The following is a 25657-nucleotide window of genomic DNA, read 5'->3' on the forward strand; positions in this document are numbered from 1 at the left end:
GTCTGTACTTCTTGCACAGATGTTTGTGATTTGGCATGTTGCTGAATGTTGTATTGAACTTGTGCAGGTGTAGAGCAGAGAGCTTATGGACAGATTGTAACACGGCCCCATCCGGCAACTGAAATGCTCAGGATCGAAGGAGGTTGCAGAAACTGGTGGACATTGGCCTGGTCCATCACAGGTACTGACCGCCCCATCATTGAAGCGGTCTACAGGAAGGTTTCGGTAAAGGTTTATTATTGTCATGTGTACCAAGGTGTACATGATTGCATGCTATCAGATTAGATAATACTTTACATAAATACAATCAAGTCAAACTCTTAGTACAATAGATAGAGCAAAGGGGAAGAGATATAGATTGCAGAATATAGTTCTCAGCATTGTAGTGCACCAGTTCCAGAGACTAGGTCCAATGTCCGCAATGGGGTAGAGGTGAATCAGATAGTATCCTCGCTGTGATGGTTGGGGCGGGCCAGGTAATGGGTGGGGCCATGTAGGGGCAAGGCCTGTGTTGGATGGGGCGGGGCCAGGGTTGGGGGCGGGTGTCTGTGTTGGATGTGGCGGGGCCAGGGTGGGGTAGGGGTCTGGTAATGGGCGGGGCCTGTGTAGGGTGGGGAGGGTAATAGGCGGGGCCAGATAATGGTCAGGTCTGGGTGGAGGCAGTGGGCGGGGCCTTGTTGGGTGGGGCAGGGCCATGGTTGGGGGCGGGGCCTGTGTTGGGTGGGGTGGGGCCAGGGTTAGGGGCGGGGCCTGTGTTGGGCGGATGGGGCTATGTAGGGGCGGGGTCTGGGTACAGACACTGGGCGGGGCCTGTGGTAGGTGGGGGGCCAGGCCAGGGTTGGGGCGGAGGCTGGTAATGGGCGGGACCTGTGTTAGGTGGGTTGGGGCCTGTTTTGGTGGCGGGGTACGGGTACAGACAGTGGGCGGGGCCAGTGTTGGGTGGGGTGCGGCAGGGTTGGGAATAGGGTCTGGTAATATGTCTGTGTTAGGTGGGGGCATGTTGGGGGCGGGGTCTGTGTTGGGTGGGGGTGGGGCCGTGTAGGGGTGGGGCCTGTGTTGGGTGGGGGTGGGACTGTGTAGGGGTGGGGCCTGTGTTTGGTGGGGGTGCGGTGTGGAGGGGCGAAGTCAGTAATGGGTGGAGGGCCAGGGTTGGATGCGGGGTCTCTGTTGGGCGGGCCGGACCAGTGTTGTGGGGTGGGGTCTGGGTACAAAGTGGGCCTGTGTTGGGTGGGGGTGGGGCCAGGGTCGGGGGTGGGGCCAGGGTCGGGGGCAGGACCTTTTCTGTGGGGCGGGACCTGGATTGTGGGCGGGGCCAATGTTGGGTGGGGGCGGGTCTGGTTACATAGTGGGCGGGGTCTGGGCTCAGAGTGGGCGGGGCTAGTGTTAGAGGAGGGGTCTGTGTACAGTGGGCGGGGCCCGGGATGGGGCGGGGCCAGTGTTGGGGGCGGGGTCTGTGTACAGTGGGCGGGGTTGAGCCATTTCCCCCTCAGGCTCCAAGTCAATCAGACGTCCAGTGAAGGACTGCGATGGTATTAGTGAAGCACCAGTAGACCGTGTGTCTGCTGTGATGGGGCCCATGGGTGTGTGGCGTCTCTGTGGGTGGGGGTTGGGTGCCAGGGGAGCGGGCCATGTGCTGGGCTGGGCTGGGCTGGGCCCGGCATCCTCTGGGGCCTGGTCTCACTGGATGACACACTTCTCCCGCTCCCTGGCCTGCCCCCGGCCCATCACCTTCTCCTTGATGTAGGTGAGGTCGCTGTTGATGCTGGGCCTGCGGGCCAGGGGCGACACCATGCCAAAGGCGCCAACCTCCTTGACGCGCCGCAGACGGAAGGACTTGCGGTGCAGCGCCTCGCAGTACTGGGCGGAGATCTTGCGGTGGAGGGCCGGGCTCATCTCATGGGGCAGCTTGGCCATGCTGAACAGGGCCCGGAACATCTCCTCCACGTTCGAGTTCTTCTTGGCCGAGATCTCGAAGTAGGCGCTGTTGGCATCGCAGGCCACCAGCCGCTCGGCCTCGTCCGCCGGCACCTCCCGGTGCAGCTCGCCGTGGTCAGACTTGTTGCCGCACAGCGCCATGGGGATCTCCAGCTCCTCTTGGGTCTTGCCTTTCAGACACATCTTGCACTCAATGATCTGCCTGTGCAGCCGCTGAACCTCCTCGAATGAGTCTCTGCTGTCCAGGCTGAAGACCAGGATGAACACGTCCCCTGCACAACAACAGGGGGGAACAGTGTCACTGGGGGTCCGCCAGCAATGGCCGAGGTGTGGAGAGAAGATTTAAACAGTCTCCCGTTGCCCAGCCCCTCGTTCACTCCTCTCCCCCTTCACCACCCTCCACCCCAACATCTCAGTCCCCCTGAACCACCCATTCATTTCCTCCCTCCTCCTCGGCTTCCACTCTCTCTCCCCCCCCTCTCTCCCCTCTCTCTTTCTCTCACTCTCCCCCTCTCCCTCTCCCTCCCCCTCTCCCTCTCTCTCTCTCTCTCTCTCTCTCTCTCTCTCTCTCTCTCTCTCCCTCCCTCTCTCTCTCTCCCCCCCTCTCTCCCTCCCTCTCTCTCTCCGTCTCTCTCCCTCTCTCCGTCTCTCTCCCTCTCTCCCTCTCTCCCTCTCTCCGTCTCTCTCTCTCTCTCTCTCTCTCTCTCTCTCTCTCTCTCTCTCTCTCTCTCTCTCTCTCTCTCCCTCTCTCCCTCTCTCCCTCTCCCTCTCTCCCTCTCTCCCTCTCTCTCTCCCTCCCTCTCTCTCTGTCTCTCTCCCCCCCCCCCAATCTCCTCCACCTCCGGCCCACCCAGTTCCTGCTGACCATCAAACACCCAAATACACTAAACCTACCTGATCTCCCGGTGGCTCAGCACTTCAACTCCCCCTCCCATTGCCAATCTGACCTTTCTGTCCAGGGCCTCCTCCATTGTCAGAGTGAGGTCCAGCGCAAATTGGAGGAACAGCACCTCATATTTCGCTCGAGTAGTTTACACCCCAGCGGTATGAACATTGACTTCTCCAACTTATGATAGTCCCCGCTTTCCCTCTCTATCCCCTCCCCCTTCCCAGTTCTCCCACTAGTCTTCCTGCCTCCGACTACACCCTATCTTTGTCCTGCCCCCTCCCCTGACATCAGTCTGAAGAAGGGTCTCGACCTGAAACGTCACCCATTCCTTCTCTCCAGAGATGCTGCCTGACCCGCTGAGTTACTCCAGCTTTTTGTGTCTCCCTTCGATTTCGACCAGGTTTTTTTCCTACGCTAACCCTACTTTATTTTCACATTCACATTAACCCTGCCCAGATTCTGCCATGCACCTAGCCTCTAGGAGGGGCAGTTAATCTACCAACCCGAATGCCTTTGAGATGTGCAAGGAAGCCAAACTCCACATAGACAACAGTCAGGCCTGGACCTGGGTCTTGGGAGTTGAGGGGTAGTGCACAGCTTTAGCCCTGGAACTCTGCACTTCCAATTTCTGCTTCTGATTCTCTTGCTCCCATCCTGTTCTGCATCCGCACCACTCACAACCTAAAACCACTTCTTCACATTGCCCGGGTGCCTTAATCATTTAAATCCAAGTCCCCTGGTCCGGGAACGGCCACTGTCGGGAGCAAGTTTCCTCTGTTAACCTGTCTGAAAACCAAGATCTTCTGCAACGAAAACAGAAAATGCTGGAAACACATGGCAGGTCAGGCAGCATCTGTGGAGGAGATACCGAGTTAACTTAAATAGATTTAGATTTAGATTTAGAGATACAGCGCAGAAACAGGCCCTTCGGCCCACTGGGTCCGCGCCGCCCAGCGATCCCCGCACACTAACACTATCCTACACCCACTAGGGACAATTTTTACATTTTGCCCAGCCAATTAACCTACAAGCCTGTACGTCTTTGGAGTGTGGGAGGAAACTGAAGAGCTCGGAGAAAACCCACGCAAGTCACGGGGAGAACGTACAAACTCCGTACAGTTCAGCGCCCATAGTCAGGATCGAACCTGAGTCTCCGGCGCTGCATTCGCTGTAAGGCGGCAACTCTACCGCTGCGCCACCGTGCCGCCCTAAATAGAAAAGACAAAATGTGCTGGCAGCATCTCTGGAGCGAAAGGATGGTTGGGGGACGTTTTGGGTCAAGACTGAAGAAGGGTCCTGACCCGAAATGTCACCCATCCTTTTTTCCAGAGATGCTGCCTGACCTGCTGATCACTCCAGCACTCTGTGTCAATCTTTGGTGTAAACCAGGATCTGCAGCTCTTTTTTTGTACACCAAGTTAACATTTGTACAGGGCATTGGTGAGACCACATCTGGAGTATTGCGTACAGTTTTGGTCTCCTAATCTGAGGAAAGACAATCTTGCCATTGAGGGAGTACAGAGAAGGTTAACCAGATTGATTCTTGGGATGGCAGGACTTTCATATGAAGAAAGACTGGATAGACTCGGCTTGTACTCGCTGGAATTTAGAAGATCTTATAGAAACGTATAAAATTCTTAAGGGGTTGGACAGGCTAGATGCAGGGATTGTTCCCAATGTTGGGGAAGTCCAGAAACATTGCCCGTCTCCGTCCATCCCTCTCCTCCACAGCTGCAGAAACCCTCATCCACGCCTTCATCACCTCCCGTCTGGACTACTGCAACAGCCTCCTCTATGGCGCACCCTCAAAAATCATCAATAAACTTCAATACATTCAAAACTCCGCTGCCCGTCTACTCACACACACCTCGATCCGTGACCATATCACCCCCGTCCTTTATAAACTCCACTGGCTCCCCATCCCCCAGAGAATCCAGTACAAAATCCTCCTCATAACCTACAAAGCCCTCCATAACCTGGCCCCATCCTACCTGACCGACCTCCTCCACATGCACACTCCCACCTGCATCCTCCGCTCTGCCGCTGCCAATCTCCTATCCCCCCACATCCGGACTAAACTCAGATCCTGGGGGGACAGGGCTTTCTCCATCGCTGCTCCCACCCTATGGAACTCACTACCCCAAACCGTTAGAGACTCCCCCACACTCACCACATTCAAAACATCGCTGAAGTCTCACCTGTTCAATACTGCCTTCAACCACTGAAGGTCACCTCACCTACTGTCTCCTTTCTCTGTTCATTTATTTATTTACTTATTTATCTATTTATTAATTTCCCTATGTTCTCAAAATCTCTGTAAAGCGTCTTTGAGTATATGAAAAGCGCTATATAAATAAAATGTATTATTATTATTATTATTAACAAGGGGTCACAGTTTAAGGATAAGGGGGAAGTCTTTTAGGACCGAGATGAGAATTTTTTTTTTCACACAGAGAATTCTTTGCCACAGAAGGTAGTTGAGGCCAGTTCATTGGCTATATTTAAGAGGTAGTTAGATGTGGCCCTTGTGGCTAAAGGGATCAGGGGGTATGGAGAGAAGGCAGGTACGGGATACTGAGTTGGATGATCAGCCTTGATCATATTGAATGGCGGTGCAGGCTCGAAGGGCCGAATGGCCTACTCCTGCACCTATTTTCTATGTTTCTATTTCAGATTGAGGTCCTTTTGTCAGAACTACTTGAACCTTATTTATGGCCCAATGAATGATCCAGTATATTTTTTAAAAATTTTTTTTAACGGACTTTGTGTTTCCATAATGTTGGCCGTTTCTATCCGATCCTCTCCCCCCACCCCATAAATCTCTCCCACATCATCTCTTGACTTCACATCTCTCCTATTCCAACTTCAGTTGCACAGTGTTTTAGTTTTAGATATACAGCGCGGAAACAGGCCCTTCGGCCCACCGGGTCCGCGCCGACCGGCGATCCCCGCGTAATAACACTATCCCACACACACCAGGGACAATTTTTATATTTACCAAGCCAATTTAACAACATACCTGCATATTAACACTATCCTACAGGGTGGGCCATTTAGAACGGAGATGAGGAAAAGCTTTTTCAGTCAGAGCGTTGTGAATCTGTGGAATTCTCTGCTTCAGAAGGCAGTGGAGGCCAATTCTCTGGATGCTTTCAAGATCCAACATAAACATCCTGCTTTGGTACTTAAAAGCCCTCTTTTTAACGACACACCCTTGAAGACACACTTTCAAGGATTTCAAGGATTCAAGGATCAGTGCCAGAGACCCAGGTTCAATCCGAACTACGGTCGCTGTCTGTACGGGGTTTGTACATTCTCCCTGTGACCGTGTGGGTTTACTATGGGTGCCCTAGATTTCCTCCACACTCCAAAGACGTGATACAAGTTTGTAGGTTAATTGGCTTTGGTAAAAACAGTAAATTTACCCTCGTGCGTAGGTTAATAGACAATAGACAATAGGTGCAGGAGGAGGCCATTCGGCCCTTCGAGCCAGCACCGCCATTCAATGTGATCATGGCTGATCTTTCTCAATCAGTACCCCGTTCCTGCATTCTCCCCATACCCCCTGACTCCGCTATCCTTAAGAGCTCTATCCAGCTCTCTCTTGAATGCATTCAGAGAATTGGCCTCCACTGCCTTCTGAGGCAGAGAATTCCACAGATTCACAACTCTCTGACTGAAAAAGTTTTTCCTCATCTCAGTTCTAATTGGCCTACCCCTTATTCTTAAACTGTGGCCCCTGGTTCTGGACTCCCCCAACATTGGGAACATGTTTCCTGCCTCTAACGTGTCCAACCCCTTAATAATCTCATACGTTTCGATAGAATGCTAGTGTACGGGGTGATTGCTGGCTGGTGTGGACTCGGTGGGCCTGTTTCCGTGCTGCATTTCTAAAGCCTAAATCTCTAAAGTCTCAAAGTAAAAGCATTAAAGTCAGAACTAGTTCTGATGTGCAGTGCCCAAAGCTCGAAGAGGCGCCAGGCATGTGCGCAGAGTTGTATCTGCGTCTGACGTCTGTTGAGTAACAGAGCTGTAAGTGCAAATGGCCTCGTGGGATCACGGTTACCCTGAACTGAGATGTGGGAGAGTGGAGGTCAGGAACGGAGACATAATGTTCCAAAGGACAGAGATTCGGCAGGTTCCTTGTAGACACGACGTGGGTTGTCGAGATCTCAGCAGGGAGCCCAGAGGCACTCCCCCTCCAGCCCACAGTTTCACCGCTGAAGCTACGCTCTGGGGTTTATTGCCACTGAATGAATGGGAGCTGCCACCAGGAGCTCAGAGGAGCTCGACAGCGTTCATAAGTCAGAGGAGCCGAATTAGGCCATTCAGCCCATCAAGTCTACTCCGTCACGGCTGATATATAAGTATAAGAAAATAACTGCAGATGCTGGTACAAATCGAAGGTATTTCGACTTCTCCAACTTTAGATAGTCCCTCTGTCCCTCCCTTCCCCTCCCCCTTCCCAGATCTCCCTCTATCTTCCTGTCTCCACCTATATCCTTCCTTTGTCTCCCCCCCCCCCCCCCCCCCCGAACGAGAGTTTTAGTATGTAGATCCCCTCAGCCACCGACTTTCCACACTAAACAATCCAAGTTTGTTCAACCTCCTCATAAATATAATGTTCCATACAGGCAGCATCCTGGTAAATCTATTCTGCACCCTCTCCAAAGCCGCCATTTTATTTTGTGCTCCCCTGCAGTTTCTTCTTCTACTCTGCAGGGCCCTAGTGAGACCGCACCTGGAGTACTGTGTGCAGTTGTGCAGGGCCCTAGTGAGACCGCACCTGGAGTACTGTGTGCAGTTGTACAGGGCCCTAGTGAGACCGCACCTGGAGTACTGTGTGCAGTTGTACAGGGCCCTAGTGAGACCGCACCTGGAGTACTGTGTGCAGTTGTTCAGGGCCCTAGTGAGACCGCACCTGGAGTACTGTGTGCAGTTGTACAGGGCCCTAGTGAGACCGCACCTGGAGTACTGTGTGCAGTTGTACAGGGCCCTAGTGAGACCGCACCTGGAGTACTGTGTGCAGTTGTACAGGGCCCTAGTGAGACCGCACCTGGAGTACTGTGTGCAGTTGTACAGGGCCCTAGTGAGACCGCACCTGGAGTACTGTGTGCAGTTGTACAGGGCCCTAGTGAGACCGCACCTGGAGTACTGTGTGCAGTTGTACAGGGCCCTAGTGAGACCGCACCTGGAGTACTGTGTGCAGTTGTTCAGGGCCCTAGTGAGACCGCACCTGGAGTACTGTGTGCAGTTGTACAGGTCCCTAGTGAGACAGCACCTGGAGTACTGTGTGCAGTTGTACAGGGCCCTAGTGAGACCGCACCTGGAGTACTGTGTGCAGTTGTACAGGGCCCTAGTGAGACCGCACCTGGAGTACTGTGTGCAGTTGTACAGGACCCTAGTGAGACCGCACCTGGAGTACTGTGTGCAGTTGTACAGGGCCCTAGTGAGACCGCACCTGGAGTACTGTGTGCAGTTTTGGACTCCAAATTTGAGGAAGGATATTCTTGCTATTGAGGGCGTGCAGCGTAGGTTTACGAGGTTAATTCCCGGAATGGCGGGACTTTCATATGTTGAAAGACTGGAGCGACTAGGCTTGTATACACTGGAATTTAGAAGGATGAGAGGAGATCTTATCGAAACGTATAAGATTATTAAGGGGTTGGACACGTTAGAGGCAGGAAACATGTTCCCAATGTTGGGGGAGTCCAGAACCAGGGGCCACAGTTTAAGAATAAGGGGTAGGCCATTTAGAACTGAGACGAGGAAAAACGTTTTCAGTCAGAGAGTTGTGAATCTGTGGAATTCTCTGCCTCAGAAGGCAGTGGAGGCCAATTCTCTGAATGCATTCAAGAGAGAGCTAGATGGAGCTCTTAAGGATAGCGGAGTCAGGGGGTATGGGGAGAAGGCAGGAACGGGGTACTGATTGAGAATGATCAGCCATGATCACATTGAATGGCGGTGCTGGCTCGAAGGGCCGAAGGGCCTCCTCCTGCACCTATTGTCTATTGTCTATTGTCTATTGTCTATTGTCTATTGTCTATTGTCTATTGTCTATTGTCTGCCCTACTGATTTGGATGTTCACAGTGTGCTCCCTGTGTTGGAGAAACTAAACAGACATGAGACGTTTGTTTTACTGAACGCCTGCCTTCAGTCCATGGGGGTGACCCTGAGCTTCCTGCTTAACGTCATTTTTCGACTCACGTCCACTCTCACTCTGACTCAGCAGTCTGAAGAAGAGTCCCGAACCTAAACGTCACCTATCCATGTCCTCCAGAGATGCTGCCTGACTTTCTGAGTCCTTCCAGCACTTCGGAGCGAGATGAGAACGTTTTTTTTCCACACATAGAGTGGTGAATCTGTGGAATTCTCTGCCACAGAAGGTAGTTGAGGCCAGTTCATTGGCTATATTTAAGAGGGAGTTAGATGTGGCCCTTGTGGCTAAAGGGGTCAGGGGGTATGGAGAGAAGGCAGGTACGGGATACTGAGCTGGATGATCAGCCATGATCATATTGAATGGCGGTGCGTACAGGCTCGAAGGGCCGAATGGCCTACTCCTGCACCTATTTTCTATGTCTATGTTTTCTATGTTAATATCTATATACTAAAACTCTCGTTTGTTTGTTTGTTTGTTCCTGAACTACAGCTAAAACAGTACAGGATAGCGTGACAATTTTAGGCCCACCTTACTCACCGTCGTCCCTTTGGTGCTAATGGAAGGAGTTTCATTGAAATCGGCGTTATGTTTTTAAAGTCATTCACATTTTAAAGTTTAAATCTATTTCCTAGGGAGGGAGGGAGGGGGTGTAGGTGGGGGGAGGAGGGAGGGGGTGTAGGTGGGGGGAGGAGGGAGGGGGTGTAGGTGGGGGGAGGAGGGAGGATAAGGGGGGGTTAGAAACATACATAGAAACAGAAAATAGGTGCAGGAGGAGGCCATTTGGCCCTTCGAGCCAGCGCCGCTATTCATTGTGATCATGGCTGATCATCCACAATCAGTAACCCGTGCCTGCCTTCTCCCCATATCCCTTGATTCCGCTAGCCCCTAGAGCTCTATCTAACTCTCTTTTAAATTCATCCAGTGAATTTGGGTTGAGGGGGGTGGAGTGGGGGGGAGGGGAAGGGGGAGGGGGAGGATGGAGGGGGGGAGGGGGAGGGTGGGGGGCAGGGAGGAAGGTGGGGGTGGAGAGGGGAGGGGAGGGTGCTGCACCAATGCAGGAGAGGTTTGGGCCCAACGAGTCCACTTGGTCTAGTAGTCGATAAAATTACAAGAGATATAGATAGGGTAGACAGGCCTCCTCCTGCGTCTATTGTCTATTGTCTATTGAGCACTGTGAGCCAAAGGACCTGTCCCTACGCTGTCCTGTGCACTTTATTATTAACTAGTCACTTAAATTGCAACTGATTGTGGGTGATGAGCAGATAATGAGGGGATGGTGGTGGTGGGGGGGGGGGGGGATGAACAGAGATTAGATTAGAGGCAAATAAGTGGGGCAATGGGATTGACGGATGGCTCCTCGGCTGGAACAGGCTCAATGGGCTGAACGGCCTTCTATGTTGTAAGGAAATATGAGACAAACGTGGGAAATGTGAGTGCTTTTTTTTTATCTGTGCTTGGGAATAATCTTCTGGTTATCATTTTCACAGTTCCACAAGAAAGGAAGCTTTTCCAAGAACTAAGTTGAGCAAGGTTTACGGATTGTGACCACGACATACTGTAAATACTCTGGTCGGGATTCTTAAGAGAAGACTGGGGGCGTTTACACTGGAATTAGGCTTGTATACACTGGAATTTAGAAGGATGAGGGGGGATAATTAGGGGATTGGACACATTAGAGGCAGGAAACATGTTCCCAATGTTGGGGGAGTCCAGAACAAGGGGCCACAGTTTAAGAATAAGGGGTAGGCCATTTAGAACGGAGATGAGGAAGAACTTTTTCAGTCAGAGAGTGGTGAAGGTGTGGAATTCTCTGCCTCAGAAGGCAGTGGAGGCCAGTTCGTTGGATGCTTTCAAGAGAGAGCTGGATAGAGCTCTTAAGGATAGCGGAGTGAGGGGGTATGGGGAGAAGGCAGGAACGGGGTACTGATTGAGAGTGATCAGCCATGATCGCATTGAATGGCGGTGCTGGCTCGAAGGGCTGAATGGCCTCCTCCTGCACCTATTGTCTATTGTTTCTGTGGAAGTAGCCAGCTGGCAAAAACTACTGTCCGTGATTTAACAGGAGCTCCGGGAAAGCTGGGACAGGTGACTGCAGGCAGGGTAATCAAGGGCCAGTCTCGTCCCGGTCACTCCCTCTTCTCCCCACTGTCGAGAGGTGTAGAAGTGTGAAAACGCACACCTCCAGATTCAGGGACCAGTTTCTTACCCAGCTGTTATCAGGCAACCGAACCGTCCCATCAACCATTGGAGAGCGGATCTGAGCTACTATCCACCTCATTGGAGACCCTCGTTGGACTACCTTAAATCGGACTTTATCTTACACTGAACATTATTCTCTTTATCGTGTATCTGCACACTGCGAATATCTGGATTGGCATTGTGTGCGGCCTTTCCGTTGACTGGTCAGCACGCAACAATAGCTTTCCACTGTATCTCGAGCAGTGAGCGGAGCCACTGGTGACCTTCGCTGTCAAGGAGCGCGGGAAGCGTCCTCTTTGTGCAGAACGTCGCGTGTCACTTCATTCCTATTCTTGGGAAACCGGAGCCGAGGAATGCAGCTTTCCCAGAGATGCTGTGGTGGGTAGGGTACGGCCTCAATGGAGATTCTGTGGGAGTGGCCTCTTCACTCCCCCATCTCTGGTCTTCATTCACTCCACGGATGATGCAGTACTAGCAGTGGTGTCATCACTGACGTCCCCTGTGCAATGGATATCTCCACAGTAAAAGCACTCGCTGTGGACCTTGGACAAAGCCGTGGACCCGAATGTCAACAGAGCATCCCCTTATACAGTCCAAACATACGTAGACACAAAATGCTGGAGTAACTCAGCGGGTCAGGCAGCATCTCGGGAGAGAAGGCAGGGCCGTCTTAACGCATGTGCCTGATGGGCACTTGCCCGGGGCCCGACGAGCATAGGGGGCCCATTTTATCGACCATTTACATTTTTATTCCTGTGAGTAGTTGTCGTAGGGGCCCCAGTACACTGCTTTGCCCGGGGCCCATAATGCTGTAAAGACGGCCCTGAGAGAAGGAACGGGTGACGTTTCGGCTCAAGACCCTTCCTCAGACCAGAAACGTCACCCATTCCTTCTCTCCAGAGATGCTGCCTGTCCCGTTGAGTTACTCCAGCAAATGTTATCCCACTTTTTAAGAAAGGAGGGAGAGAGAAAACGGGTAATTATAGACCAGTTAGTCTGACATCAGTGGTGGGGAAGATGCTGGAGTCAATTATAAAAGACAAAATTGCTGAGCATTTGGATAGCAGTAACGGGACCATTCCGAGTCAGCATGGATTTACGAAGGGGAAATCATGCTTGACAAATCTACTGGAATTTTTTGAGGATGTAACTAGGAAAATTGACAAGGGAGAGTCAGTGGATGTGGTGTACCTCGACTTTCAGAAAGCCTTCGACAAGGTCCCACATAGGAGATTAGTGGGCAAAATTAGGGCACATGGTATTGGGGGTAGGGTACTGACATGGATAGAAAATTGGTTGACAGACAGAAAGCAAAGAGTGGGGATAAATGGGTCCCTTTCGGAATGGCAGGCAGTGACCAGTGGGGTACCGCAAGGTTCGGTGCTGGGACCCCAGCTATTTACGATATACATTAATGACTTAGACGAAGGGATTAAAAGTACCATTAGCAAATTTGCAGATGATACTAAGTTGGGGGGTAGTGTGAATTGTGAGGAAGATGCAATAAGGCTGCAGGGTGACTTGGACAGGTTGTGTGAGTGGGCGGATACATGGCAGATGCAGTTTAATGTAGATAAGTGTGAGGTTATTCACTTTGGAAGTAAGAATAGAAAGGCAGATTATTATCTGAATGGTGTCAAGTTAGGAGGAGGGGGAGTTCAACGAGATCTGGGTGTCCTAGTGCATCAGTCAATGAAAGGAAGCATGCAGGTTCAGCAGGCAGTGAAGAAAGCCAATGGAATGTTGGCCTTCGTAACAAGAGGAGTTGAGTATAGGAGCAAAGAGGTCCTTCTACAGTTGTACCGGGCCCTGGTGAGACCGCACCTGGAGTACTGTGTGCAGTTTTGGTCTCCAAATTTGAGGAAGGATGTTCTTGCTATGGAGGGCGTGCAGCGTAGGTTCACTAGGTTAATTCCCGGAATGGCGGGACTGTCGTATGTTGAAAGGCTGGAGCGATTGGGCTTGTATACACTGGAATTTAGAAGGATGAGGGGGGATCTTATTGAAACATATAAGATAATTAGGGGATTGGACACATTAGAGGCAGATAACATGTTCCCAATGTTGGGGGAGTCCAGAACAAGGGGCCACAGTTTGAGAATAAGGGGTAGGCCATTTAGAACGGAGATGAGGAAGAACTTTTTCAGTCAGAGGGTGGTGAAGGTGTGGAATTCTCTGCCTCAGAAGGCAGTGGAGGCCAGTTCGTTGGATGCTTTCAAGAGAGAGCTGGATAGAGCTCTTAAGGATAGCGGAGTAAGGGGGTATGGGGAGAAGGCAGGAACGGGGTACTGATTGAGAGTGATCAGCCATGATCGCATTGAATGGCGGTGCTGGCTCGAAGGGCTGAATGGCCTACTCCTGCACCTATTGTCTATTGTCTATTGTCCCCGAGGTCAATCTGCAGTTCCTTCTGCAGTTGTACAGGGCCCTAGTGAGACCGCACCTGGAGTACTGTGTGCAGTTGTACAGGGCCCTAGTGAGACCGCACCTGGAGTACTGTGTACAGCTGTACAGGGCCTTAGTGAGACCGCACCTGGAGTACTGTGTGCAGTTGTACAGGGCCCTAGTGAGACCACACCTGGAATACTGTGTGCAGTTGTACAGGGCCCTAGTGAGACTGCACCTGGAGTACTGTGTGCAGTTTTGGTCTCCAAATTTGAGGAAGGATATTCTTGCTATTGAGGGCGTGCAGCGTAGGTTTACCAGGTTAATTCCCAGAATGGCGGGACTGTCGTATGTTGAAAGGCTGGAGCGACTAGGCTTGTATACACTGGAATTTAGAAGGCTGAGAGGGGATGTTATTGAAACTTATAAGATTATTAAGGGGTTGGACACGTTAGAGGCAGGAAACATGTTCCCAATGTTGGGGGAGTCCATTACCAGGGGCCACAGTTTAAGAATAAGGGGTAGGCCATTTAGAACGGAGATGAGGATTTCTGTGGAATTCACTGCCTCAGAAGGCAATTCTCTGAATGCATTCATGAGCGAGCTAGATAGAGCTCTTAATGATAGCAGAGTCAAGGGGTATGGGGAGAGGGCAGGAACGGGGTACTGATTTTGAATGATCAGCCATGATCACATTGAATGGTGGTGCTGGTTCGAAGGGCCGAATGGCCTCCTCCTGCACCTATTGTCTATTGTCAGCGCGGACCAAAGATGATCGAGCAGAGCCAGATAGACCACTCGACCCTCAAAACCGTTGTATGCCCTGGCGCCATTTTAGTAGGCAGAAACTTGCAAAAACATTTTAAAAGAAAAATAACAAAAATCTGTGAATTGATAGATGGGATATATTCTGCATTTTTATGGATTACAGAACACTGATTCCACTGATTACAGTTACCCCAAACCATGATTACACTGATTACAGTTACACCAAAACACTGATTACACTGCGAGACAGAGCGAATGGCGGGTTTTGCTTACTAAAATGGCGGACGTTACGCTCCTTTGCGTACACTTCAGTATAGGCGATTTCAATTGTGGTTCATCTTGCTCCTCTAGTATCTTTGATTTCGACCGAGTGGTCCATCTTGCTCCTCTAGTATCTTTGATTTCGACCGAGTGGTCCATCTTGCTCCTCTAGTATCTTTGTTTTCGACCGAGTGGCTCATCTTGCTCCTCTAGTATCTTTGGCGCGGACGTTTACACTGCTGCAGTGAGGAACTGGCTCAGACACAGTGTCGGCTTAGTTTTGGGTTTGTCCAAAGATACTAGAGGAGCAAGATAGACCACTTGACCCTCAAAGCCGTAGTACGTCATGGCGCCATTTTAGCCTACTAAAATTAGTAGCAGCTATTAGTAAACTGGAAGTAAATCCTGTTTATTCCTTGTTACCATGAAGCTTGGTTTTTAAGTTTCCCATACAATGTGTTGTAGTTCAAAACTCTCAAGTACTTACCGACTTGTCAGTGATTTCAGCGAAAATTAGGACGCCGGAGAAGCATTGACAGCGAGGGAATTTTCGCAATGTTTCCGAAGACGCTGTAATCTCAACCTGACTCGGCATTGTCGTGGTCATTGTCGTCGGGTAAAAGAAAAGTTCGGCGATCTGCTACGACTTTGACAGTCGCCGGCAGTTGCCTAAACAATCGCCTAAGTGGGACAGGCCGTGCCAGGCAGTGCCAGGCAGCCTGCTCGTCAGTGCTCACAGCCTCACCACCGACGGGAACAAGTTCCAAGTTAAGCGGCCTTTATATCTGTGGGTTGCTTCAAGGGAGGCTTCACGAACAACCTCGCCATCGATCCCTCATCCTCCTGCTTCTGAAGTGGGCAAAGATGCTCCACGATCAGGAGCTGAGTTAAAGGGCCTGTCCCACCTAGGCAATGTTTTAGGCGACAATGACAATGTCTACGAGAAGCTACAACAACCCACCACCCAGTCGACGTCAAGCTACGGCAAGCTACCGACAACCGGCGACCCAACCGTCGCGACTTAGGACGTCCACCTACGACCGCACCTACGACAACCTACGACCACACAGGGCGGAAACCTACGACAACAGACGTCAGCCTACGTCCACCCGCGACAAGCTAGGACCGTGTCGGCGACAACTGAAGACAATTCTCGTCATTTTGGCCTCCGGTTTTGACGTAGGTTGACGTAGGAAGTCGCCAATGGAATTCACCGGAGTCAGCACCGGCGACACCCTACGTCACCTGGCGACAACCTACGACAGTGCCCTACGTCAGGAGACGCCAAGCTACGATCATTGGCGTCAAAAACCAACAGTCGCTGATTTTTAAAAAACATTTTCAAAATCCAGCGGCGACCAGAAAAACGCTACGACCCTTTGGAGACGACTCACGGCCGTACAGGCGACACCTCGGCAACCGTGTGGTGACAGCCTAGTCGCCTGTAGTCGTCTAAACAATCGCCTAAGTGGAACAGGGGCTTTAAATGCCTGCAGTTCACAAGTACAATCCATCACCCTTGTGCATAACGTGATTCCACTCTCCTCTATCGCAAAGCTCCTTGAATGAATGAATGAATGAATGAACGCAGCATTCACTGAAGAGTCTTGGTGAAGCTCGGATCTTGCCCGGATTAAGCTGTGACCCCTGGTTCTGCATTTCCCTGGGATGGCAGGACTTCCATATGAAGAAAGACTGGATAGACTAGGCTTGTACTCGCTGGAATTTAGAAGACTGAGGGGGGATCTTACAGAAACATATAAAATTCTTAAGGGGTTGGAGAGGCTAGATGCGGGAAGATTGTTCCCGATGTTGGGGAAGTCCAGAACCAGGGGTCACAGTTTAAGGATAAGGGGGAAGTCTTTTAGGACCGAGTTGAGAAAACATTTCTTCACACAGAGAGTGGTGAGTCTGTGGAATTCTCTGCCACAGAAGGTAGTTGAGGCCAGTTCATTGGCTATATTTAAGAGGGAGTTAGATGTGGCCCTTGTGGCTAAAGGGATCAGGGGGTATGGAGAGAAGGCAGGTACGGGATACTGAGCTGGATGATCAGCCATGCTCATATTGAATGGTGGTGCAGGCTCGAAGGGCCGAATGGCCTACTCCTGCACCTATTTTCTATGTTTCTATTCCTCAACACCCTTTGGAAGGCCAATGGTGCAAAGCTGAATCTAGACCAACCTTCACCTAGTGCTCACCTACCGCACACTTCTATGGATGCTTAATGTTTTAACGCCTGCTTATAATAATTAGCGCTTAAATTAGGTTTTTTTCTACTAGATTGTGCCGCTGGATCTCACCTATAGTCACCTGTAACGTCTTTTGATCTATCCCACCAGGTAGATCGAAACATTCTTCTACCACCGTGCAAACTCCGTACAGACGGCGCCCGTAGCCAGAATCGAACCTGAGTCTCCGGCGCTGCATTCGCTGCAAGGCAACAACTGACTGTAGTGGCGGCACGGTGGCGCAGCGGTAGAATGGCTGCCTTACAGCGAATGCAGCGCCGGAGACTCAGGTTCGATCCCGACTACGGGCGCCGTCTGTACGGAGTTTGTACGTTCTCCCCGTGACCTGCGTGGGTTTTCTCCGAGATCTTCGGTTTCCTCCCACACTCCAAAGACGTGCAGGTTTGTAGGTTAATTGGCTGGGCAAATGTAAAAATTGTCCCTAGTGGGTGTAGGATAGTGTTAATGTGCGGGGATCGCTGGGCGGCGCGGACCCGGTGGGCCGAAAGGGCCTGTTTCCGCGCTGTATCTCGAAATCTAAAAATCTAAAAAAAACTCTACCGCTGCGCCACCGTGCCGCCCTAACCTCTCGTGCTTCCTCTCTATCTTTTCCTTTCCTCCCGTCTCCCCGTTTGTTTTAAACCCACCCCCTTCCCCTGCGTGGACACCCACCTGTCAGAATGGAGAGCCTCCTCATGGCGGGGAAGGGGTGGTTGCCAGATGTGTCGAGGATGTCCAGCTGATAGATATCCCCGCGGATGTTGTAAACCTTGCGGTGGAAGTCTTCGATGGTGGGGGTGTAGTGCTCCTCGAACCTGCTGTTGAGGAAGCGCGACACGATGCAGGACTTCCCCACCTTGGAGGCCCCCAGCACCACCATCCTGTACGAGTTCTTGGCTGGGACGTTGAGCATGGCCGGAGTAGAATGGAACGGTTTCATCATCACCCCACCTAGACAGCAGAAGAGTCCAGTTAGGCAACCGTTACTGAAAGCTCAGCCTGCAAGCTTGGCGACTGTGAATCTGTGGAATTCTCTGCCTCAGAAGGCAGTGGAGGCCAATTCTCTGAATGCATTCAAGAGAGAGCTGGATAGAGCTCTTAAGGATAGCGGAGTCAGGGGGTATGGGGAGAAGGCAGGAACGGGGTACTGATTGAGAATGATCAGCCATGATCACATTGAATGGCGGTGCTGGCTCGAAGGGCCGAATGACCTCCTCCTGCACCTATTGTCTATTGTCTATTGTCCCTTTCAGGGAGTGTCTGATCCACTTTTGGGGCCTGGTTTCAGAACCCCTCTTTCCCCAGTGTTCCTTCTCTCCTGAGATGCTGCCTGACCCCCCCCCCCCCTCGAGCATTTTGTGATACCTTCGGTTGTAACCAGCATCAATACCAGTTTGTACACGCTGGAATTTAGAAGGATGAGAGGGGATCTTATTGAAACATATAAGATTATTAAGGGGTTGCGCACGCCAGAGGCAGGAAACATGTTCCCGATGTTGGGGGAGTCCAGAACCAGGGGCCACAGTTTAAGAATAAGGGGTAGGCCATTTAGGACGGAGATGAGGAAAAACTTTTTCACTCAGAGAGTTGTGAATCTGTGGAATTCTCTGCCTCAGAAGGCAGTGGAGGCCAATTCTTTGAATGCGTTCAAGAGAGAGTTAGATAGAGCTCTTAAGGATAGCGGAGTCAGGGGGTATGGGGAGAAGGCAGGAACGGGGTACTGATTGAGAATGATCAGCCATGATCACATTGAATGGTGGTGCTGGCTTGAAGGGCCGAATGGCCTCCTCCTGCACCTATTGTCTATTGTCTAATATCCTTTTGTTTTGAACTCCACTCATCTATTGAGGAAGCCAAGGACCTGGATCCATCGTACAAAGACACTATACCACTTACATGGTCTTTGATAATTTTCCTTTCAAAATAAATCACTTCAGATTTCTCTTTTTCATTTCATTTGTTGCTGTTGGCCTATTTCACCAGTTGGTCTATGAACTCAATGTCTGCTAAAGCACATGGGGAGCTGTGGTGAGACGGTCATGATGCTGTTCTAACGTCCTATGACCTAGTTTCGTTTTTCGTTGAGTGTGTTATTGTCGCTGGTATCAAGGATTTTTGTCGCCTGAAATCCCAGTCGGGGAAAAGACTGCACAGTAAACCCTCGCTCTAACGGACAAAAGGGAAGGGGGGGGGGGGGGGGGAGAGGTGGAAAGTCAACAAACTGGAGTCCGTTATCCGTTATTGCCGATTGTCCATTGTAACTGAGTGATGGGCCTAAATAAGAACGAGTTGGGCCCAAGGCTGGGAGAGGTACAATGGTGGCGGTGGAGAATAGGGTGTAACACCAGGGGGATTCACAGGCCGGCGAGCCTCAGACCCCACTGGCCCCACACACAGGGCGCCAAGGACGAGCCCGATATTCACGCCACCTTCACGAAGCTCACTCTCTCACTCTCCCAACCAAAATCCTCCATATAGCCCATCATTGCAAGGGTTTATTGTACATGATTACAATCATGCCATCCACAGTTAGGGGCGCCAACTATCTCACTCCCAAATAAGGGACAAGGTGACGTCACTGCCCCGCGCCCCATGTGACCTCACCCAGCCAGCGGCCACGTGCTTCCGCTCCACCAATGGCGGCCACCCGGGCCGGGAGGTGGGTTGCTACGCAACCTTCGTTAGGCGGCGTCCGGGCGTCCGGGCCTACACTGTCCGGACCGACACTGTCCGGGCCGACACTGTCCGGGCCGACACTGTCCGAGCCTACACTGTCCGGGCCTACACAGTCCGGGCCTACACTGTCCGGGCCCACAGCGTCCGGGCCTACAGCGTCCGGGCCTACACTGTCCGGACCTACAGCGTCCAGGCCAACAGCGTCCGGGCCTACACTGTCCGGACCTACAGCGTCCCGCCCCCTCCCCTGACATCAGTCTGAAGAAGGTCTCGACCCGAAACATCACCCATTCTTTCTTTCCCGAGATGCTGCCTGACCTGCTGAGTTACTCCACCATTTTGTGTCTACCTTCTCAGGGAAACGTCAGTGTGGGCAGTGAATGCGCTTTAAACCTCTCGTCATTTGGACATTTCCAAATGAAACCTGCCACACTCAAAGTGGGAGTTTTTAATATGTGCAAAAAGTGCAGTGATTCCAATGGTGATACAGAGAACAGCCGGCTTTACATTTCACTCCTCCCACGGTCGTTGTAGATACAATCATGCTGCCCGACCACCTGAATTCCTCCAGCACTTTGTGTATCGTTCAATATTCCAGTGGTTGCAATCTCTTGTGTATCCAGAGAAGATATTATATCCACCCTATCAATTCCCCGTGTCATTCTGAGGCTTTTAGATAAGTATATGGATATGCAGGAAATGGATCATGTGTTGGCGGTTGAGATTAGACTATAGAAACATAGAAACATAGAAAATAGGTGCAGGAGTAGGCCATTCGGCCCTTTGAGCCTGCACCGCCATTCAATATGATCATGGCTGATCATCCAACTCAGTATCCCATACCTGCCTTCTCTCCATACCCCCTGATCCCTTTAGCCACAAGGGCCACATCTAACTCCCTCTTAAATATAGCCAATGAACTGGCCTCAACTACCTTCTGTGGCAGAGAATTCCACAGATTCACCACTCTCTGTGTGAAAAAAAACGTTCTCATCTCGGTCCTAAAAGACTTCCCCCTTATCCTTAAACTGTGACCCCTTGTTCTGGACTTCCCCAACATCGGGAACAATCTTCCTGCATCTAGCCTGTCCAACCCCTTAAGAATTTTGTAAGTTTGGCATCTTGGCATCATGTGCAGCACTGACATTGTGGGCCGAAGGGCCTGTTCCTGTGCTGTACTGTTCTAAGTTCTCTGTTCCTCCTTCCTTATCCACTACCATTTTGGCTCCATTTCACCACCAGCCCCAGCCTTTGCCACTATCGTCACCTGTCCATCAATCTATATCCTGTATCCACCTATCACTTGCCAGTTTTTGCTCTTCCCCTTGTCTTCTCCAGCTTTCTCCCTCATCTCCATCAGTCCGAAGGAGTCCTGGCCCGAAATATTGTCTGTCCATTTCCGCCCACAAATGCTGCCTGACCTTCTGAGTTCCTCCATTGCTTCGTGTACGGTTCACGTTTCCAGTGTCTGCAGTCTCTTGTGTTTACAGAGAAGGGTGCCCACTGCTCTCAGTCTCCCATTCTCTTTCATATCCGCAGTGTCAACAATGTACTGTGTGGCACTTCATCAGCCACACTGCAGATATAATCATATTCATACTTTATTAGCCAAGCATGTTTTGCAAATTACGAGTAATTTGATTTGCAAAACAGTCATACCAATAAAAAGCAACAGGACACACAAAATACATTTTAACACGAACATCTTGCTATTGAGGGCGTGCAGCGTAGGTTTACTAGTTTAATTCCCGGAATGGCGGGACTGTCATATGTTGAAAGACTGGAGCGGCTAGGGTTGTACACACTGGAATTTAGAAGGTTGAGAGGGGATCTTATCGAAACATATAAGATTATTAAGGGGTTGGACACGTTAGAGGCAGGAAACATGTTCCCAATGTTGGGGGAGTCCAGAACAAGGGGCCACAGTTTAAGAATAAGGGGTAGGCCATTTAGAACGGAGATGAGGAAAGACGTTTTCAGTCAGAGAGTTGTAAATCTGTGGAATTCTCTGCCTCAGAAGGCAGTGGAGGCCAATTCTCTGAATGCATTCAAGAGAGAGTTAGATAGAGCTCTTAAGGATAGCGGAGTCAGTGGGTATGGGGCGAAGGCAGGAACGGGGTACTGATTGAGAATGATCAGCCATGATCACATTGAATGGTGGTGCTGGCTCGAAGGGCCGAATGGCCTACTCCTGCACCTGAAAAAGTTTTTCCTCATCTCCGTTCTAAATGGCCTACCCCTTATTCTTAAACTGTGGCCCCTGGTTCTGGACTCCCCCAACATTGGGAACATGTTTCCAGCCTCTAACGTGTCCAACCCCTTAATAATCTTATATGTTTCGGTAAGATCCCCTCTCATCCTTCTAAATTCCAGTGTATACAAGCCTAGCCGCTCCAGTCTTTCAATATTGATCTGTGGAATTCTCTGCCTCAGAAGGCAGTGGAGGCCAATTCTCTGAATGCATTCAAGAGAGAGCTGGATAGAGCTCTTAAGGAGAGCGGAGTCAGGGGGTATGGGGAGGGACGGGGTACTGATTGAGAATGATCAGCCATGATCACATTGAATGGTGGTGCTGGCTCGAAGGGCCGAATGGCCTCCTCCTGCACCTATTGTCTATTGTCTATTGATTCCCCTGCTTTGGGTAAAAGGCTCTGAGGATTCACCCTGTCGATTCCCCTCGACATTCTGAACGCTCGATTCACTTCCTGAGCCACAACTAAAATTTTGTCCGCAAGTTATGGCCTCCCTTTCTCTAAGATTCGACGTAATGAAAAAGAAAAACAAGGGGCAGATTTTATGCTGTCGCAAGGCCGGCAGTGGGCTATTCTTGGAAGTCGCTTTTCCTTTCACCATAGTCTTCCTGAGGGAGGCTGCGATCCAGTTGTACATCAGTCCGGACCAGTTCAAGCATTGAGCAGTGCAATGGCCGCCCCTTGGGGCCTAGTTTAACCTCCCTGGCCCAGATCCACTGACTGCCGTTTGAGGCTGACCGCCCTTGAGGAGGTCACACGGGATTGGCTTCCTGCTGCACCAAGGGCCAAAAGCAGAGTTGGGGGAAAGGGCAGGACAGACGTCACGTCAGCTGCCATTTGGCTTTGAGAACTATGGGAAAGGAAAGAGTTGGCAGAGGCGGACGGACAGATGGTCTTAATTCTAGTGACAAACAAGTTCCATTGCGGAGACGTTCTAATAATGGCAACATGTTCCCATGCCTCTCGTCGTCAGGACCTCCTTCATTAAAGTTTATGATTCATTCTCGTGACGGGCGTGCTTGCTTTGCGGGACCTCGTGGCCCCCGATGAGCTTGCGATGGTTCCCTGGCGAGACCCGCAGCTGAACGAGGGGCGAGACTGAGGCACCGAAGTGCCCGTGTTGGCATCGGGTTGGCATCGAGTGCCAGGATTGTTACAAAGCCCTTCCTAAAAGAGGTGCACGCACGTTGTCTCCAGAGGGATCACAGCCTCGTGGCTTCACACGGCCCTCCTGCGATGGACCCATCACGATGCACCTCTCTACCCTAGTCACCTCCTGCGTTTTGGCCAGGTTGGCCTGATGTAGGAAAGGCACAATAGGCAGTAACTCAGCGGTAGAGCTGCTGCTTTACAGCGTCAGAGGCCCGGGTTCGATCCTGACTGCGCGTGCTGTTTGTACGGAGTTTGCACGTTCTCCCCGTGACTGTCCGGGTACTCCAGTTTCAAAAGGAATTCCAAAGACGTGCAGATTTGTCGGTCAATTGGCTTCTGTAAATTGTCCTGCGTGTGTAGGAAGCTGTTAGTGTAAGGAGCCCATGCTGTATTACACTCTATCTCCAGGTCCCTCAGGTCGGCCGACTTGGGGCTACTCACTATCCCGCGGTCTAGGCTTAAGCTCAGGGGTGACCGCGCTTTTGCGGTTGCAGCTCCTAGACTGTGGAACAGCATCCCTCTCCCCATCAGAACTGCCCCCTCCATCCACTCCTTTAAGTCCAGGCTCAAAACCTATTTCTACTCCCTAGCGTTTGAGGCCCTCTGAGGGGGCGCTGTGAACTGTTTATGTATGTGCTGTTACGTTTGTATACCATTGTATGTTCGTTTCTTAGTACCTGAACTGATGTGCAGCACTTTGGTCAACGTGGGTTGTTTTTAAATGTGCTGTACAAATAAAATTGACTTGACTTGACTTGACTAAACTCAGCAGGTCAGGCAGCATCCCAGGTTTTGTTTCCAATCATCACACATACTGTTCCCCCAAAACACTGATTACACTGCGAGAGGCAGAGGGAACGGTGGGGTTTGCTTACTAAAATGGCGGACGTTACGCTCCTCTGCGTACTACACTTCAGTATGGGCGATGTAGACCGAGTGGTTCATCTTGCTCCTCTAATGTCTTTGGTCACAATGCTCAGTGACAGTGTGACATCATGGCGACATCCATGTGGAACTGATTTGCAACCAAGGTCTTCATCGCCGTGTGCATTGCCCCTTCAGCGCAGAAGTGATCAGGGTGCAGCGTCCAAGTTCTGTTTTGCCCGCACAGGGCTTCAGCAGGTAGTCCATAGAGCTCAGAGGACCATCGGAACACAGCTACCAGCCTTGGAGGGCATCTACAAACACACGATGCCTCAGAAAAGCCACCAGCATCCACAAAGACTCCTCACACCCCTGCAACAGTCTGTTCGAACTCCTACCATCGGGCAGACGATACAAGGCCTTCTACGCCCGCACCTCCAGACTCAGGAACAGCTTCATCCCCAGGGCCATAGCTGCCATGAACTGGTCCTGCTGAGCCGGATGGTCACATCGCACAGTGAACCGGCACAGATCTACTTGCACTTTATTCTGTTTTAAAACTGTTCTAATTTGTTTCATTAGGTTGTTTAAATTAATACTGACTAGCTAATTAAATTATTGCATCGTATGGGAGGCGCATTCCCAATCTCGTTGCACCCCTGTACAATGACAATAAAGATATATTGTATTGTATTGTAAAGTATTGTTTGAGGAGACCAGACTCTTCCTCACGAGGAGCAGAGTGAATCAGAGCTCGGGAAACAAGGGGAAGCACACAATGCTGGAGTAACTCAGCGGGTCAGGCAGCATCTCGGGAGAGAAGGAATAATGGGTGACGTTTCGGGTCGAGACCCTTCTTCAGACTGATGTCAGGGGAGGGGGCGGGACAAAGATAGAATGTAGATGGAGACAGGAAGACAGTGGGAGAACTGGGAAGTTAGAGAAGTCAATGTTCATACCGTTGGGGTGTAAACTACCCAAGCGGAATATGAGGTGCTGTTCCTCCAATTTGCGCTAGGCCTCACTCTGGCAATGGAGGAGGCCCAGGACAGAAAGGTCAGTGTGGGAGTGACTCAGTCTGAAGAAGGGTCTCGACCCGAAACGTCACCCATTCCTTCTCTCCAGAGATGCTGCCTGACCTGCTGAGTTACTCCAGCATTTTGTGATACCTTCGATTTGTTCCAGCATCTGCAGTTATTTTCCTACACAGCTGGTAAACACACATCGGTTGATAGAAAGACACAGCATGGAAATAGGCCCTTCGGCCCACCGAGTCGGTACTGACCATCGATCACGATCACCCGTTCACACCAGTTCCGAAGGGTCTCGACCCGAAACGCCACCCATTCCTTCTCTCCAGAGATGCTGCCTGACCCGCTGAATTACTCCAGCATTTTTGTGTCTACCTTCGATTTGAACCAGCATCTGCAGTTTTCTTTCCTGCACTTTAAACCAAGCCTCTCAGATTCCCAAACAGAAAGCAAGGGGAATGGGAGCAACGGTTGGCAGCGATGAAGGTTCTCAGGAATTACAGCAGGATTTTGATCTGCAGAGCAAGTGGGCCGTGAAATGGCAAATGGTGTTCAATATAAATAAGTGTGAAAGGTGGCATTTTGGGGAAGTCAAACCAGGGGGCTAGGAGTTTCACAGTGAACAGCAGGGTGTTGTAGAAGGGAGGGAGCTCGGAGCACACGTATAACATATAACATATAACAACTACAGCATGGAAACAGGCCTGTCCGGCCCTACCAGTCCACGCCGACCATTCTCCCTGACCTAGTCTCATCTACCTGCACTCAGACCATAACCCTCCAATCCCCTCCTATCCATATACCTATCCAATTTACTCTTAAATAATAAAATCGAGCCAGCCTCCACCACTTCCAC

At 50.9% G+C, this 25657-nt stretch overlaps 1 protein-coding gene across 1 annotated transcript; it reads right to left on the reverse strand.

Moving 5' to 3' along the window:
- Window positions 1-225: 225 nt before the first annotated feature.
- LOC144611512 (GTP-binding protein Rhes-like) lies at window positions 226-23974 on the reverse strand. The gene is made up of 3 exons (XM_078430645.1): window positions 23782-23974; window positions 17499-17777; window positions 226-2207 (listed from the first exon to the last, which is right to left on the reverse strand). The coding sequence occupies exons 2-3, from the start codon at window positions 17767-17769 to the stop codon at window positions 1678-1680; spliced, it is 801 nt and encodes a 266-aa protein (XP_078286771.1). The 5' UTR covers window positions 17770-17777; window positions 23782-23974; the 3' UTR covers window positions 226-1677.
- Between the last annotated feature and the right edge of the window lie 1683 nt (window positions 23975-25657).

This window comes from Rhinoraja longicauda, chromosome 40, assembly GCF_053455715.1.
Source record: "Rhinoraja longicauda isolate Sanriku21f chromosome 40, sRhiLon1.1, whole genome shotgun sequence".
Classification (NCBI taxonomy): domain Eukaryota; kingdom Metazoa; phylum Chordata; class Chondrichthyes; order Rajiformes; family Arhynchobatidae; genus Rhinoraja; species Rhinoraja longicauda.